Source organism: Saccopteryx leptura, chromosome 6 (assembly GCF_036850995.1).
Source record: "Saccopteryx leptura isolate mSacLep1 chromosome 6, mSacLep1_pri_phased_curated, whole genome shotgun sequence".
Lineage (NCBI taxonomy): Eukaryota > Metazoa > Chordata > Mammalia > Chiroptera > Emballonuridae > Saccopteryx > Saccopteryx leptura.
Window position 1 is genome coordinate 75,546,866 of NC_089508.1, and position 15,542 is coordinate 75,562,407.

Genomic DNA, 15,542 nt, shown 5'->3' on the forward strand with positions numbered 1-15,542 from the left:
GTGCTGAGGATGGCTCCCTGGAGCCTCTGCCTCAGGTGCTAAAAATAGCTTGGTCAGAGAGTCCCCAGATGGGGTTTGTGGGCTGGTGGATCCCAGTTGGGGTGCCTGCAGGAGAAGGGGGGAAGAAAGTTTTCTTCTATTTCAGCCTAAGAGCTTTTTTTTTTTTTTGTATTTTTCTGAAGCTGGAAACAGGGAGGCAGTCAAACTCCAGCATGTGCCCAACCGGGATCCACCCGGCACGCCCACCAGGGGGCGTCGCTCTGTTGCAACCAGAGCCATTCTAGCGCCTGAGGCAGAGGCCAAGGAGCCATCCCCAGCGACCGGGCCATCTTTTGCTCCAGTGGAGCCTCGGCTTCGGGAGGGGAAGAGAGAGACAGAGAGGAAGGAGAGGGGGAGGGGTGGAGAAGCAGATGGGTGCCTCTCCTGTGTGCCCTGGCCGGAATCAAAACCGGGACTTCCGCACACCAGGCTGACGCTCTACCACTGAGCCAACGGGCCAGGGCCTTTTTTTTTTTAAAGCAGGAATGGATTTTAATTTTACTATTCCCTTGTGGCATTTATTCAGATGATCCTTGTTTTATTGTGATTTGCATTTTACAAAGATCCTGCTGTGTGGGGAAGATTGGCCTGGGGCAGGGGTGGCTGGCAGCAGGAGATAGTGGTAGCCTCTTAGATGGAGGTGAGGAAGGCTGCAACTAGGGGAGTGAGTTGAGAGATGTTTCTGATATACAGTCAGCTAGAACTGGTGATTTATTTGATATAAGGGGAAATTGGGAGGAGGGGTTGTGAAAGAGAGTCTAACAGTCAGCTTGGGGGGTGCTCTCTAGTGTTCATTAGGTGGCTTTGAGTCTTTTGTAGCCTATGAGGCCTTTGAAGTATTTCAGCCTGGGATTTCCAGGAAAGAAGGCAATGAAAGAAGTTTAAGTGGGAAACAGGCCTGTCAGAGGTGGTCCCAGACCCAAAGGGATTTATGGGGGTGCAGTGCAGGAAGCTGTGGCAGAGAGGTAAAGTCATAGTGGGCTGGACAGAGGTTTTAACTTACAGTTTAACACCCCCCCCCCCCATCTGCATTTGCTTCCAGCTTCCAGTTTGGATAGTCAGTCATTTGTGATGCTCCCCCCCAGTGATGAAGTGGTGACTAACCTGGAGACGCTGACAAGCAGATGCCTCCATGGGAAGACCTACTGCCGGAGGGTCCTCTGTCTGTATGAGCTTTCCAAGGTGGTGCCAAAGGGTGGGGCTTCCACAGGAAGGGACGGGGAGGCTGGGCGTAGAATTTGGACATTGCCAAGCCAGCCCATGATGATCATGACCTGGGAGGAGAGCTCTGATCACGACCCCTTGGGAATAGTGGGGAGGATGCCGGGCCTCGTGCCTCGTGCCTCGTGCCTTGGCGATTTGAGTCCCGGCTGCAGCTTAGCCAGCCAGAAGTCAGGGCAAGACGTTCCACTTCTCCAGGCCCCTTGTTCTTGATCTATAAATGATTTGACCATTCTCACCCGCATATCCCAGATTTTTTTCAGGATTGTTTGGAGCTTTCCATATGAGGGAGAGCCCAAAATAAGTTTTAAAATATAATGAAATGGCATGTGATGACCCTCAGGACAGAAGCCAGAGTAGTAAGAATTGTTTGTGGCTTTGTGCCGATTGAAAGAGAGAAGCAAACTCTTAAGTGAAGTGGAAGAGAAAACATCCGAGAGAAATAAACACTAAAGCCCTCTTCTGCCCCTCTGCTTACCCTCTTGGGTAAGGCTCAGAGACTTCTGGAAACTGAGGATTTTGCTGCTGCCGTGGGAACAACATGGAAGTGGCTCCTGCCTTTTATTTAACTTTCTCATGTTTCATAACATTTGAAAGCTCAGTATTCAGCATGAGATCAGTCACCTGATGTGTTCTGAAGACAGGCTTTCTCTTCCTTGGATTCGGCTCATTGGTGAAGTGATAGAAAGGGCTAGAGCAGTGCTTGCTTCTTTTTCTAAGGTTCTGCTTGGGGTGAGCAGTGGAGTCTGTCCACATCAGAATTCAGAAAGGGCTCTTGTTCTTGGCTTCTAACAACAGTTCTGATTGATTTTGCCTTCTCTCAGGAGTTGGGCTGTTCCTACACAGATGTGGCTGCTCGGGATGGGGAGGCCGTGCTCCGAGCAATCCTGGCCTCTCAGCAGCCTGACCGATGCAAGCGAGCCCAAGCCTTCATCAGCACCCAGGGCCTCGAGCCAGACAGGGTGGCTGAACTTGTGGCCGAAGAGGTGATCCGGGAGCTGCTGTTCCTGTCCGAGGGAGCAGGTATGCTGCCCTGCAGGCCTCCCGCCCTCCAGACCTCTTCACAAGTACCCTGTGTTAAGGATTGGATGTTCTGTTCACATACATCCTGCATGCTGCCCTCTTAAGTTGCCAGATTGCACTTGTGAGGGAATACATTGCTTTTATTTTGTTGTTGTTGCTTATTGTTTTATGATTATGCTTAGTGTAGCTGTGCCTTTCTCTGAGCTAATGAACGCCTGCTGCTCTGTGAGATGACCTCTAGGCCAGCAAGGGAGCTGCACTGGGAACTCCTTCAGCATTATTTCCTGGTGCCCACGCCTGGGCACATGGGGGCTCTTCTCTTCCTCCCAGCTCTCTCAAGGTAAAGCTAGCACCTTTCTCCACATCTGTCTGTGCAGGGCATAAGCAGATGGTCACCCCAGCAGAAGAAAGCCAGACGTTTCTTCAGCTGACCGCTTTGTGTCCAGACCGCACCTTGATAGGCATGAAGTTGTTGGAGAAGGTTTCCTCCGTCCCCCCTGGGGAGCTGTCCTGCAGTAAGTTCTTGGCCACGTTCTTACGTGTGTTGGGCACAAGCAGAAGTCTTCCAGAGTTAGTCTTCCCAAAACTCAGGGCTCCGATCCCTATCTGCCTCCAGCATAGTTTGTAATATCTTGATAGAAAGCCGTAAGTTAATTAAAGAAAGTTTGGGAAATATGTATGGAAAAGCAACCCAAAATTTAAAATCACACAAAAAGATAAGCTTTTAACATTTGGCATATTTATCTTATTTTACTCTTAAATTATCTTGCAAAGTAGATATTGTCCTCATTTTAGAAGGAAACTGAAGCTTAGAAGAGTTAATAAATTTAACTATTAAATGGCAGAACTAATATTTGAATCCAGTCTGTGTGATTTAAAAGCCTCTCACTTTACATAATGTTCTTTATAGGCATTTAGTAGTATATGGCCCTCTGATCTTCTTTCATGAAAATCTATAGGTTTTTATTTTTCAAAAATGGCATTACACTGTGCATACTGTTTATATTACTTTATGACTTTGCTGTCATTAACATTTTTCCATGACATTGAATATTCTCCTGTATCATTTTCCTTTTGGGGGTGGGGGAAGGGAGAGAGATGAGAAGCATCAGCTCGTAGTTGTGTCACTCTAGTGGTTCATTGATTGCTTCTCATACGTGCCTTGATGGGGGTGGGGGAGCTCAAGCTGAGCCTGTGACCCCTTGCTGAAGCCAGTGAACCTGAGACCATGTTGATGATCATGCGTTCAAGCTGGCAATCCTGTGCCCAAGGTGGTGACCTCAGGGTTTTGAACCTGGGACCTCAGTATTCCAATTCAGTGCTCTACCCATTGTGCCACCACTGGTCAGGCTCTCATCTTATTTTTAATGGTTACACATCATTTCTTTTATATGTAATTTAAAATTGTATTTTCTATTATGGGAACCTTTAGATTGTTTCCAATTTTCTGGGTTGTTGTTTTTTTTAATATTGATTTTATTGATTTTAGAGCAAGTGAGAGAGAGACAGGAACATCAATCTGTTCCTGTATGTGTCCTGAGCGGGATTGACCAGGCAACCTCTGTGCTTTGGGATGGTGCCCTAACTAACCAAACTATCTGGCCTTTTCTGCTGTTTTCTTTTTCTTTTTCTTTTTTTGTATTTTTCTGAAGTTGGAAACGGGAAGGCAGTCAGACAGACTTCCGCATGCGCCCTACTGGGATCCACCCAGCATGCCCACCAGGGGGCGATGCTCTACCCATCTGGGGCGTCACCCTGCTGCAACCAGGGCCATTCTAGCACCTGAGGCAGAGGCCATGGAGCCATACTCAGCGCCCAGGCCAACATTGCTCCAATGGAGCCTTGGCTGCGGGAGGGGAAGAGAGAGACAGAGAGGAAGGAGAGGGGGAGGGGTGGAGAAGCAGATGGGCGCTTCTCCTGTGTGCCCTGGCCGGGAATCGAACCCGGGACTCCTGCACGCCAGGCCGACGCTCTACCACTGAGCCAACCAGCCAGGGCCAAATTTTAGATGTTTTTTAAGTGAGAGGAGGGCAGATAGAAAGACAGACTCCTGCATTTGCCCCAACCAGGATCAGATCCACCTTGCAACCCCCATCTGGGGAAAAAGCTTGAATAAACCGAACTATCCTCAATACCTGAGGCTGATTTTGGACCAGTTGAGCCACTGACTGCAAGAGGGGAAGAAAGAGAGAGAAGGGGAGAGAGAGGGGAAGAGAGAGACAGAGAGGAAGGAGAGGGGGAGGGGTGGAGAAGCAGATGGGCGCTTCTCCTTGTGCCCTGGCTGGGAATCAAACCCAGGACTCCTGCATGCCAGGCTGATGCTCTACCACTGAGCCAACCGGCCAGGGCTTCTGCTGTTTTAAAACATTGACAAGGCTGACCAGGTGATGGCACAGTGGATAGAATATCAGACTGGGCCACAGAGGACCCGGGTTTGAAACCCAAGGTCGCCAGTTTGAACACAGGCTCACCAGTGTCAGTTCAGGGTTGCCGGCTTGAGCATGGGATTATAGACTTAACCCCATGGTCGTTGGCTTTAGTCCATGGTTGCTGGCTTGAGCAAGGGGTCACTTACTCTGTTGTAGCCCCCCCCCCCCCCCGTCAAGGCACATATGAGAAAACAATCAATGAACAACGAAGGTGCCACAGCGAAGAATTGATGCTTCTCATCTCTCTCCCTTGCTGCCTGTCTGTCCCTCTCTCAGTCTCTCTTGCTGAAAAAAAACAATAAACAAAAAAAAACCCCAAAACCAAACACTGGCAAACATCCTTATAGGAAAATCTATGTGCACATCTATGATTATTTCCCTATAATAAACTCCTGATTCAAGAGTGTGACAATTTTTAGAGCTTTATACATATATTATCAAATTTTATTCCAGAAAAATATTCCCTTCCTACTCCCACGTAAGCAGACTGTGAGAGTAACATTTCCTGTAACCCATTCCACTTGCAAATTTGATGGACCAATAAAAGGCCTTTTACTGATGTTTAGTGAATAAATGGAACATTTAAAAGATTGAACAGTTTTATTTGTAAATAGGTTTCTATATATCTTCTCAGTTCAGCTCAACGACTTTACAGAGTACCAGCTGTGTGCCAGGTCCTCTGAACACCAGAGATGTGAACAGGTGGGGCAGCAGTCTTGGGGCCCACAGACTGGGGTGTGACACACAGCAAGAGCCGGACTGATAGGGTCAGGAGAGGTTTTCAGAGAAAATGTCCAAACCGAGGCCTGAGGGATTAGTAGTCAGGGCTGCTCAGTCGTCAGTAGGTTTGGAAAGGCTTCACAGGTACCAAGGCCTGGAAGGCACAGCACGTATTAACGCTGAGAACTTTTTCTGTCTTAACATTGCAAATATTTTTCCTGTTTGCCTTTTAATTGTTCTTACAGTGGTTGTGTGTAATAGTTTTAAATTTGTATGTAGTCAAATCTTTCATGAATCTAGAAAGCGGTTAGAATGTCACGTGGCACTTGATTGGGCCCTAAGGCTCTTCCCTGAGAGAGAGAATGCCCTCAAGTCATGCCAGGCACAGAACTAGTCAGTGGGTGGCCAGGGTTCACAATCCTGTCTTACCAGTACCCCACCTGCCCAGCCACAGAGCTGCTGATCCTGGCCCATCACTGCTTCACGCTGATGTGCCACATGGAGGGCATCATCCGAGTTCTGCAGGCCGCCCGGCTGCTCACGGACGACCACTTGGCCCCCAGCGAGGAGTATGGGCTGGTGGTAAGCCCGCCCCTCGCCCCCACCTTCCACCCCGAGGAAACCTTTGAGAGCAGATCATCTTGGGACCAGCTCAGAGCTGATGCAGTCTTAGGGAGTTTGCCCATCCGGATACCACTGTTACTGGGAAGCTGGCTGGGCCACTCCATCCTCTGCTCCAGGCTGTGAGTCCTGTCAGAACCAGCTTCTTTCAAAGGGGAAGTTGAGAGCACCTGTGCTCCAGGGTCACCGTCCCTCTTGCCAGGGCAGTTTGCTTTTCTAGGGGACTAAAAGGTGTAGTTCCCCCCAAACAAGGTTCAGACCTACCTCTTATCTCTGAATTGAAATGAGCTGATAACAGGCTTTCTGAACCTCCCAAACACACTAGGCTTGAAACTACCCCAAGCGGCAGAGCAAGCCACTGGGCAGTGCAGTAAGGAGTGGGGAGAGGGGAAGAATGCCTGCCCAGGAGGGGGCACTTCAGCACTTGATAGTCACTTTAGAAACAACAGAGGAAGGAACAGCAAGTGGTGTCTCAATCACTAGCATTTCCTTGTCCTCCGGAAGCAGCCCCTGTGGAGTGCATGAGAGAGGGAGCGAAGCTGCAGCCTGGCCATCAGGCCTTCTGCCTGGAGCTTGGCATCTGCAAGCAACCTTGATGAGGGTGGTAGTCGGGCTCAGAGAACTCCGACTGATGCTGATGGAAGCTGCCTTCTCCCTTTTCAGGTACGTCTGCTCACTGGCATTGGAAGGTACAATGAAATGACATACATATTTGAATTGCTGCATAAAAAGCACTACTTCGAGGTGCTGATGAGGAAGAAGCTGGATCCGGTAGGTGTGGTATTTTGAGCTCCAGGATGACATGTACTGCTAACTTTCAGGAGTCTCAGACTTTCCCAGGAATAATCTCAAATCAGAGTAGACCTCGGGGATGGTGGGAAGGAATAAGGACCTCCCTAGGATATATACTGTAACCAGTAGTTTAAGGTTACAAAGTTCAGACCATGTAGTGATTATTGTAACAGATGCTCAATAGTGAAGAAAATGTTTGTGCATGGCCACCTCAGCCGTCACCTGCCTCAACTATCTGAATGTCTGCTGTGACAGGCAAAACCCTTTCCTGAGAGCCCTGCAGAAATGGATTGACCAGCTCAGTAGGTTGTGTGTGTGGGCTTTTACAGTGGGGCGTTTTCAGGGGACCATGAAAATGTGTGGTGCTGAAAACTATTAGGAAGTAAATGCCGAGACCTGAGCCTGGAAAGCTGTGGAGCTATTTATGATGAGTAGGAAGAAGTCTTGTAGCCAAGGACTGACTTAATAGGCCTTTGAAGTTCTGGGCGTTTGTCCTCAGCATGCTTACGTGACACCAAGTATGTCACTCACAGAGCCTGTTTTCAAAGCATTTATTTGGCTGATTCATTGCTTAAGCCCATTTCACCTCTGAAGATTTAAAAACCACAGGACACTTTTGGCTTTTGGAGCTCGGGCCCAGCCAAGCAGGATTAAGAGATAAAGCAGAAAAACTCCCCTTCAGTGCTGGGCTAGTTTCAGGACAGACCAGCATAGTAATCAGGAGAGGAGCAAGTCCTAGACACCGTTAGGATCCCCGAGAGGATATTTAAATTGTTTTTCAGGTATCTTTGTTTCTGCATTTAAATATCCTTTTAAAAACTTTTTTTTGAGAGAGAGAGACAGATAGACAGACAGACAGGAAGGAAAGATAAAGCATCAACTCATAGTTGCGGCACCTTAGTTGTTCACTGATTGCTTTCTCATATGTGCCTTGACTGGGGGTGTTCAGCAGAGCCAGTGACCCCTTGCTCAAGCCAGCAATCACGGGGTCATGCCTGTGATCCCACGCTCAAGCCAGTGACCCTGTGCTTAAGCTGGTGAGCCTTCGCTCATGCCAGATAAGTGAGCACTCAAGCTGGTGACCTCGGGGTTTCGAACCTGGCTCCTCAGTGTCACAGGCTGATGCTTTATCCACTGCGCCACCGCCTGTTCAAGGCAATAACTTTCTTATTACAAAAGTAAAGCATATTCAATGTTAAGACACTTGGGAAACAGTACACAGAAAGAAGCCCTGTTTACCTACCATCTGGAGATAGCCACTGCTAACATTTTGGTATAGGCCCTTTCTTTGCACACGTACCCACAAACATACATATATACTTTATATTTTTAACAAAGCTTTTATCATGCTGCCCAATATGAAATAGCCTGCCTTTCTCAATTGATAAGCATGTAATGGGCATTTCCCAAATCAACATCAGCTTTAATGGCTATGTGGTATTTTCTTAGCCATTATTTTAGACATCTGGATTATTTCTAATTGTTTTCCAATAAATATCCTTGTTATACCCATCTTAGCACCTCTCTGCTTATTTCTTTAGGGATAGGTTCCTAGAAGTGGAATTGTTAGAATAACACATTTGTGCCTTTTTTTACATTTGTGCATTTTTAAGGCTTCTCCCCAGCCCTGGCCAATTGGCTCAGTGATAGAGCATCAGCCGGGCATGTGGATGTCCCTGGTTTGATTCCTAGTCAGGACACACAGGAGAAGTGACCATGTGCTTCTCTCCCGCTCTTTTTTTCTCTCGCCCTCTCTCTTCCCCTCCTGCAGTCATGGCTGGTTCTATTGCATTGGCCCAGGCAATGAGGAAAGCTCCATGGGGCCTCCACCTTGAGCACTAAAAATAGTTCGGTTGCGAGCACAGCCCAAGATGGGCAGAGCATCAGCCCCACAGGAGGGTCACTGGGTGGATCCCGGTCAGGGTGCATGCAGGAGTCTATTTCCCCTCTCCTCACTTGGAAAAGAAAAAGGAAAGAAAAAAAGGCTTCTTCCCTCTGACAAGTCCCCCTTCCCCCCTCTGACAAGTTTTACCATCCACACTCTCACCAGCAAAGAGGCTGTATCTGGTTCCTTATACTCAGGATAGCATAAACTTTAATATTCATTTTTATCTTTTCCTTTTTCTTGGGAGTTTCTTTTTTTTTTTTTTTTTTTTTGACAGAGGGACAGACAGGAAGGAGAGAGATGAGAAGCATCAATTCTTCATTATGGCACCTTAGTTGTTCATTGATTGCTTTCTCATATGTGCCTTGACTGGGGGGCTATAGCAGATGGAGTGACCCCTTGCTCAAGCCAGCAACCCCGTGCTCAAGCTGGTGAGCCCACACTCAAGCTGGCAACCTTGGGGTTTTGAACCTGGGTCCTCTGCATCCCAGTCCGATGCTCTATTCACTGCACCACTGCATGGTCAAGCTCTTGGGAGTTTCTAAGGAACTTTCAGAACCAGGGGACTCAGCCAGTCCTGCCTGCCTTGCAGTTCCTGGTTGAAACCTTGGTATTCCCTTTGTTTTTCTGGGCAGAGTGGTACTCTGAAGACAGCCCTACTGGACTACATCAAACGCTGCCGCCCTGGGGACAGTGAGAAACACAACATGATTGCCCTGTGCTTCAGCATGTGCAGGGAGATTGGGGAGAACCATGAGGCAGCTGCCTGCATCCAACTGAAACTGATCGAGTCTCAGCCCTGGGGTGAGCAGAGGTCACAGCAGCACCCTCAGGGAAAGTTCTTATGGCTAAAAGGGGCAAGAGCCCATGAGATTGACAACTACCTACCTCAGCTTCCAGCAGCTGTTCAGCGGGGCCCCAGCTGGGTAGGGAAGGGGAATTGTAAGGCATTTGTCCATCTTGTAGCCTGTGCGTCCAGATGTCATCTGTCAGGAACCACTGTGTATGTTAATGCCATTTAAGGCTGCTATGATGTTTCAGAATAAAAAACTAGATGGGGCACTGAGTTCTCCAGAATGTGTGTACTTGTGGCCCAACACCCTTTACCTGAGTCAGACATATCTTCCTCCCTTTGAACACAAGCTGGTATATTTCTATTCCAGCGCATGATCAGAGTGGGGTAGACAGTAGCCAGCGAGTCAGACACACCCACAAGCTTCCTTTACTCCTCTGCAGAGGACAGCCTCAAGGATGGGAACCAGCTGAAGCAGCTGCTGCTGAAGGCCCTGACTCTGATGCTGGATGCAGCCGAGAGTTATGCCAAGGTAACCGCAGAGTTTTATTCCAGACTGGTTTTGGCACTTGCTGTCCACAAGGATTATTTTGTCCCTGGGCTCTTCCATGTGAAGTGGGAGTTGGGCCAACTGCAGGCAGGAGTGAGTCCAATTGCTGGAGGGTTCATGGTGAGATGATGTTCAAGTCTTTATGTGTGCCTCCCTCCACCCTGTCCCTCAGGACTCCTGCGTACGACAGGCCCTGCACTGTCACCGGCTCACCAAGTTGTTAACACTGCAGATTCACTTTCTGAACAGTGGCCAAAACATAATGCTTATCAATCTGAGCCAGCATAGGCTGATGGACTGCATCTTGTCCCTACCTCGGTTTTACCAGGTGAGCAAGGAAGAAAAATCTAGCCAGCATTGTCCATCCTCTCCTGCTGTCTAGTAAGACTCAGAGAGTGAGTGTACTTGCCAAAAGTCTCAGAGCTAGTGACAGAACCAGGACAGTTCAGTTCTCCTGACTTAACTGTCTGACATACAAATTGCCTTTCTATGGCATTATTTCTTGCTAGCATGTTTGGACAAAGGTTAGGCCATCAGAGGGGCAGACACCTTTGTCCCTTAGCCAGTGAGGTTCAGAGGAATATCCCTGCTAGTGGTCCTGCAAGCATGCTTCAGCCCTAGTATTTTACAGAAGTGCACCTGGATTAGCACAGGGAGTCAGGGTTCCTAGCAGCCTAGTTCTAGTCCTTTACTGAGGGATGGTTTCAGGTGCTCGGCCCTTTCACTGTTCCTTATACAGTTTAGTTGAAAACATGTTCTTAGCTGTTTTATTAATCCACCGAAGGACAGTATTTGGGGGTTTAGGGGGAGGGAAATGTCACACTAACACCAAGCTTTCCACCAATTCTGATACAGATAGAGCCTTTTAATATGATTGGTAATAATCACATTTACTGTATGAGTGTATTGTTTTCTAGAACAATCTGCCATCAATTTTACAGTGTTCCCCCCCCCCCCCATCCCTTTAAGGCTTCTATTGTGGCTGAGGCCTATGACTTTGTTCCGGATTGGGCTGAAATTCTATACCAACAAGTGATTCTTAAAGGAGACTTTAATTACTTGGAAGAATTTAAGCAGCAAAGGTTATTACGAACGAGTATATTTGAAGAGATTTCAAAAAAGTAAGTATTAAAATGCCTCTGTATTGGATAAGGCACGGTAAGAATTTAATGACTAAGTGTAACATGCCTGTAGCCACCCCTCTGAGATGACAAAGAGCTGTCAGGAATGCCCAGAAAGAAGAAATCTTTTAATGAATTATGTAAACAGATGAAAAGTTTGCTTGCCTGACCACACAGTGATGCAGTGGATAGAGCATTGGTCTGGGACGCAGAGAACCCAGGTTCAAAACCCCAAAGTTGCTGGCTTAAGCATGGGATCCTAGACATGAATGACCCCATGGTTACTGGCTTGGCTTGAGCCACCCCCAGTCAAGGCACATATGAGAAGCAATCAGTGATCAACTCTGGTGCCACAACTATGAGTTGATGCTTCTCATCTCTCTCCCTTCCTGTCTGTCCCTCTTTCTCTTGCTAAAAAAGTTTGCTTATGGTGCTCTGTACTTAAAACTGGAAGACAGCTACTTAGCTAGCCTGAGGTGCCAGAAACTAATCAGAGTTCCCTCTGGAGTACTAAACTTATTCTAATTAAGGTAAGCATTAAGATACTCCTTTTTTTTTTGTTTTGTTTTTTCATTCATTTTAGAGAGGTGAGAGAGAGAGAGAGAGAGAGAGAGAGAGAGAGAGAGGAGCAGGAAGCATCAACTCCCATGTGCCTTGACCAGACAAGTGCAGCATTCCAGGTGGACACTATCCACTGCACCACCACAGGTCAGGATACTCTTTTTTTTTTTTTTGAGTGAGAGAGACAGAAAGGGAGAAAGATGAAAAGGATCAACTCATAGTTGTGTTAACTTTTTAGTTGTTCATTGATTACTTTTCATATATGTGCCTTGACCGGGGGCAGAGGTCTCAAGCTGAGCCAGCAACCCGGGAATCATGTAGATCAGGGGTTGGGAACCTATAGCTCGCGAGCCAGATGTGACTCTTGATGGCTGCATCTGGCTCACAGACAAATCTTTAATAAAAAACAAAAATAACGTTAAAAATATAAGACATTCTCATGTATTACAATCCATTCATTTCCTACCACTCATGTTCATGGTTGCAGGTGGCTGGAGCCAATCACAGCTGTCCTCCAGGACAACAACAAATTTTTATTGGATAATGCGTAATGTACACAGGTCATTGTATGGCTCTCACAGAATTACATTTTAAAATATGTGGCGTTCATGGCTCTCTCAGCCAAAAAGTTTCCTGACCCCTGATGTAGATGATCCCATGCTCAAGGTGGTGACCTTGGGGTTTTGAAACTAGAACTTCAGCATTCCAGGTTGACACTCTGTCCATTGCACCACCACTGGTCAGGCAAGATACTCATTTTTAAAGAAATAATTTTAGTGTTCATCAGACACCCCCTAATGCTAGTTCCTCTTAATTTCCCAGACTGTCTAGCATTGTACCTTCTCCTCTGTATGTAGTCCTAAGTGTCAGAACTGACGGCCCTTGCTCAAGATACAGTATTTTAAACCTGTACATTCTTGTTTCTTTGTCTAGATATAAACAACACCAGCCTACTGACATGGCTGTGAAAAACATGAAGAAGTTACTCACATATTGTGAAGATGTCTATCTATATTACAAGCTGGCATATGAATACAAATTTTATGATGTTGTAAACAAGCTTCTGAGGGACCCTCAGACAGGTTGCTGTCTGAAGGACATGCTAGCAGGTTAGATGGATTCAGATGACAAGAGCATGGTTACAAGGGGCTTGTTTTCTTGTTCTGAAACGAGGTTCTGACAGATGTTTGTGATCAGAGGAGCATAATGCATCTGGGGATCTTTGTTGTCCAAGTAATAAAACCCCAGAACTAATCATATTAGTCCTTTGTGAATAGTAGGTAAAGAATGCAAGTTTTTACAAGGTAATTACTATTTTAAAAATAATTGTTCCTCTGTACCATTTTATATAGATATTGGTATTAAGACCAAAAATTCCATCTTCCTCAGGATGGCTTTTACTTTAGGACATGATACAATATTGGTTAAAAAATACCTGTGCCTGCAAATTCCAGTTTCAAAGGAATTTAATATTATTTACATAGTTAAGGAACAGATGATACATTTCCATTAGTTAGAAACTGATCTCTATAATAAAATAGATTTTAAATTCAGTGTATGTCATTATTAACTGCTAAGGAAATCTTAGCCCTTGTCTGCCTTAAGACAATTTTTATTTGCTATAATTATTGCTGTGTAGTTACTACTTGCTGTTAATTCCTCAAATCTTATGGACGGTCCTGTCTGCCACAGAGTGGTCTACAGAGCTTGCATTAAGGCTCCCCCCTTCACATGTAAGACTAGTTAAAAACATTTTTTGCTCTGTCCCTAGTTTTGAATCTGTGACAGTTCCAAAACAGACTCTAACCACAAATTTGGTTAAATTGCTTAAAAGAAAATATATAATAAAATCACTCAGTCTATGCTTACAGCCATAACGTGCGTTATAAGCTCAATTACTACAAATAAATAAGTCTTTTAGGTGCTTAATTAGGCCTCAGTATCTAAACAACCAAATAATTTCCCCAAATAAATAAGACGAGGAAGGCAGCTCTATAACTTTGTTGATGTAAGTTGACACTATTGAGGGCCTGACAAATTATTTTTGTTTTAAAGCTATTAACTACTCATCAAACATTTATTAAGCTTTGTAAGTATATAGAGAACTCTAGTCCCAAGAGCTGTGCTCTATACTCTCCAAAAATACCTCTTGGGAGTTAACACAAAATTTACGTCCTCACAATAGTGATTTTATTAAATTAGTTGCTTTATAAAACACTGCAGATATCATAATTGTTAACATAACAATTTACCAAACTGTAGTTAACTAGTACAGCTTGCTGAGCATGTTTTATAAAGGAAAGGAAATGCCAAAACCCTGTTTAAAGTTGTTCCATTGCAGCCTAGGAGAACAAAGATTTGTTTCTCAGACACTTAAGTCAGGCAAATACACCAGGTAGGATTTTGCTCCCCATCAGTAGAATAGTCTGATAAACTAGCCAGTCTGCATTCAAGAGATTCCACAACTTGTAATGCGATAACAGAGGTTTACCTTCTTCAGCTTCAAAGTTGGAGGGCTTGGTTATTTAATTTTTAAGTATGAAACTAGTGCTTTTCAGCTGCCGTATCTTCACTCTGAGATAAGCAGTCTTCTTCACAATGTATGTTTAATATCCTCACGCTCGATTTTAAGACAAAGCAATTTAATACTAGGTGCACACCATATGCCCTTGCTGCAAACTGCTTTTCTTGACAAGTTATGAAGTAGTTCAGAAAGGTGTGGTTAAGGCTGTATTACTGAATGGTGCTGGTCAATACTACACACTTTTTTGTCGTGTTGCAACCCTTGTTTCCAATTTAGTGACTGCTCCTACAGAATCAGATAGCAACAATGACAACATTATTAGGTTTTTGTTGGGTTTTTTTAAACTATGATTTAGTAGCAACTGAGGCTCCCAATTTTAACCCCTTGGCAGCAAGATCCAAGTTCTCTCATTTGCACATTAGCACCTAAGTGTCAAGGGGTTAAATAACCAGCACAAAAGATACTGCACTTCTGATTGTAGCATTTGGCAGAACTGAAAGGAAAGGAAGTTGTGCTACATGTCGAAGGGATTGTGGGCAACAAAAAGAAGACACCAGAGAAGATAAAATGTCACATGAAATCTTCATAGTCTTGTACATATCCTCCATCATAACCACCGTAATCTGCCAGATCGTCTTTCATGGTGGCCTTTAATCCCCCTCCAGGAACCACACCTTTCTTCTTCTTTTTGGCTTTGCTTTGCTAAAGATAAAAGAGAGTTAAATTCGTGAGACTTAATGCACCATATGCATCTTATCTGTTATAGCTCAGAGACACCAAAGCATCTGGTCCCAGAAAAACTTTAGTTCTCTAAGGGAGATTCCCAGACCTAACCCAGGGCAATTTCTATGATTAATTCAAAAAATAAGACTGTGGGCCCTGGCCGGTTGGCTCAGCGGTAGAGCGTTGGCCTGGCGTGCAGAAGTCCCGGGTTCGATTCCCGACCAGGGCACATAGGAGAAGTGCCCATCTGCTTCTCCACCCCTCCCCCTCTTCTTCCTCTCTGTCTCTCTCTTCCCCTCCCGCAGCCAAGGCTCCATTGGAGCAAAGATGGCCCGGGCGCTGGGGATGGCTCCTTGGCCTCTGCCCCAGGCGCTAGAGTGGCTCTGGTTGGCAGAGTGACGCCTCGGAGGGGCAGAGCATCACCCCCTGGTGGGCAGAGCGTCGCCCCTGGTGGGTGTGCCGGGTGGATCCTGGTCGGGCGCATGCGGGAGTCTGTCTGACTGTCTCTCCCCGTTTCCAGCTTCAGAAAAATACAAAAAA

The 15,542-nt window shown here is 46.0% G+C and overlaps 2 protein-coding genes across 3 annotated transcripts in view; one reads left to right on the forward strand and one right to left on the reverse strand.

The window, feature by feature from the left end:
- Positions 1 to 13,308, forward strand: part of SPG11 (SPG11 vesicle trafficking associated, spatacsin) — a 106,810-nt gene extending 93,502 nt beyond the window's left edge. Inside the window, exons 31-41 of one of the 2 annotated variants that reach the window (XM_066341480.1) lie at positions 1,082 to 1,221; positions 2,085 to 2,283; positions 2,661 to 2,798; positions 5,881 to 6,014; positions 6,717 to 6,824; positions 9,366 to 9,534; positions 9,967 to 10,055; positions 10,246 to 10,401; positions 11,043 to 11,194; positions 11,778 to 11,902; positions 12,689 to 12,873. In XM_066341480.1, coding sequence (XP_066197577.1) covers positions 1,082 to 1,221; positions 2,085 to 2,283; positions 2,661 to 2,798; positions 5,881 to 6,014; positions 6,717 to 6,824; positions 9,366 to 9,534; positions 9,967 to 10,055; positions 10,246 to 10,401; positions 11,043 to 11,194; positions 11,778 to 11,902; positions 12,689 to 12,723 — 1,445 coding nt within the window. In that variant the 3' untranslated portion in view covers positions 12,724 to 12,873. Of the gene's footprint in view, positions 1 to 1,081; positions 1,222 to 2,084; positions 2,284 to 2,660; positions 2,799 to 5,880; positions 6,015 to 6,716; positions 6,825 to 9,365; positions 9,535 to 9,966; positions 10,056 to 10,245; positions 10,402 to 11,042; positions 11,195 to 11,777; positions 11,903 to 12,688 lie in introns of both variants that reach the window. The other variant, XM_066341478.1, reaches the window with a different exon arrangement.
- Positions 13,309 to 13,922: 614 nt separating this feature from the next.
- The window catches only part of EIF3J (eukaryotic translation initiation factor 3 subunit J), a 33,165-nt gene continuing 31,545 nt past the window's right edge, over positions 13,923 to 15,542 (reverse strand). The window contains exon 8 of the mRNA XM_066341488.1: positions 13,923 to 14,981. Coding sequence (XP_066197585.1) covers positions 14,850 to 14,981 — 132 coding nt within the window. The 3' untranslated portion in view covers positions 13,923 to 14,849. The remainder of the gene's footprint in view (positions 14,982 to 15,542) is intronic.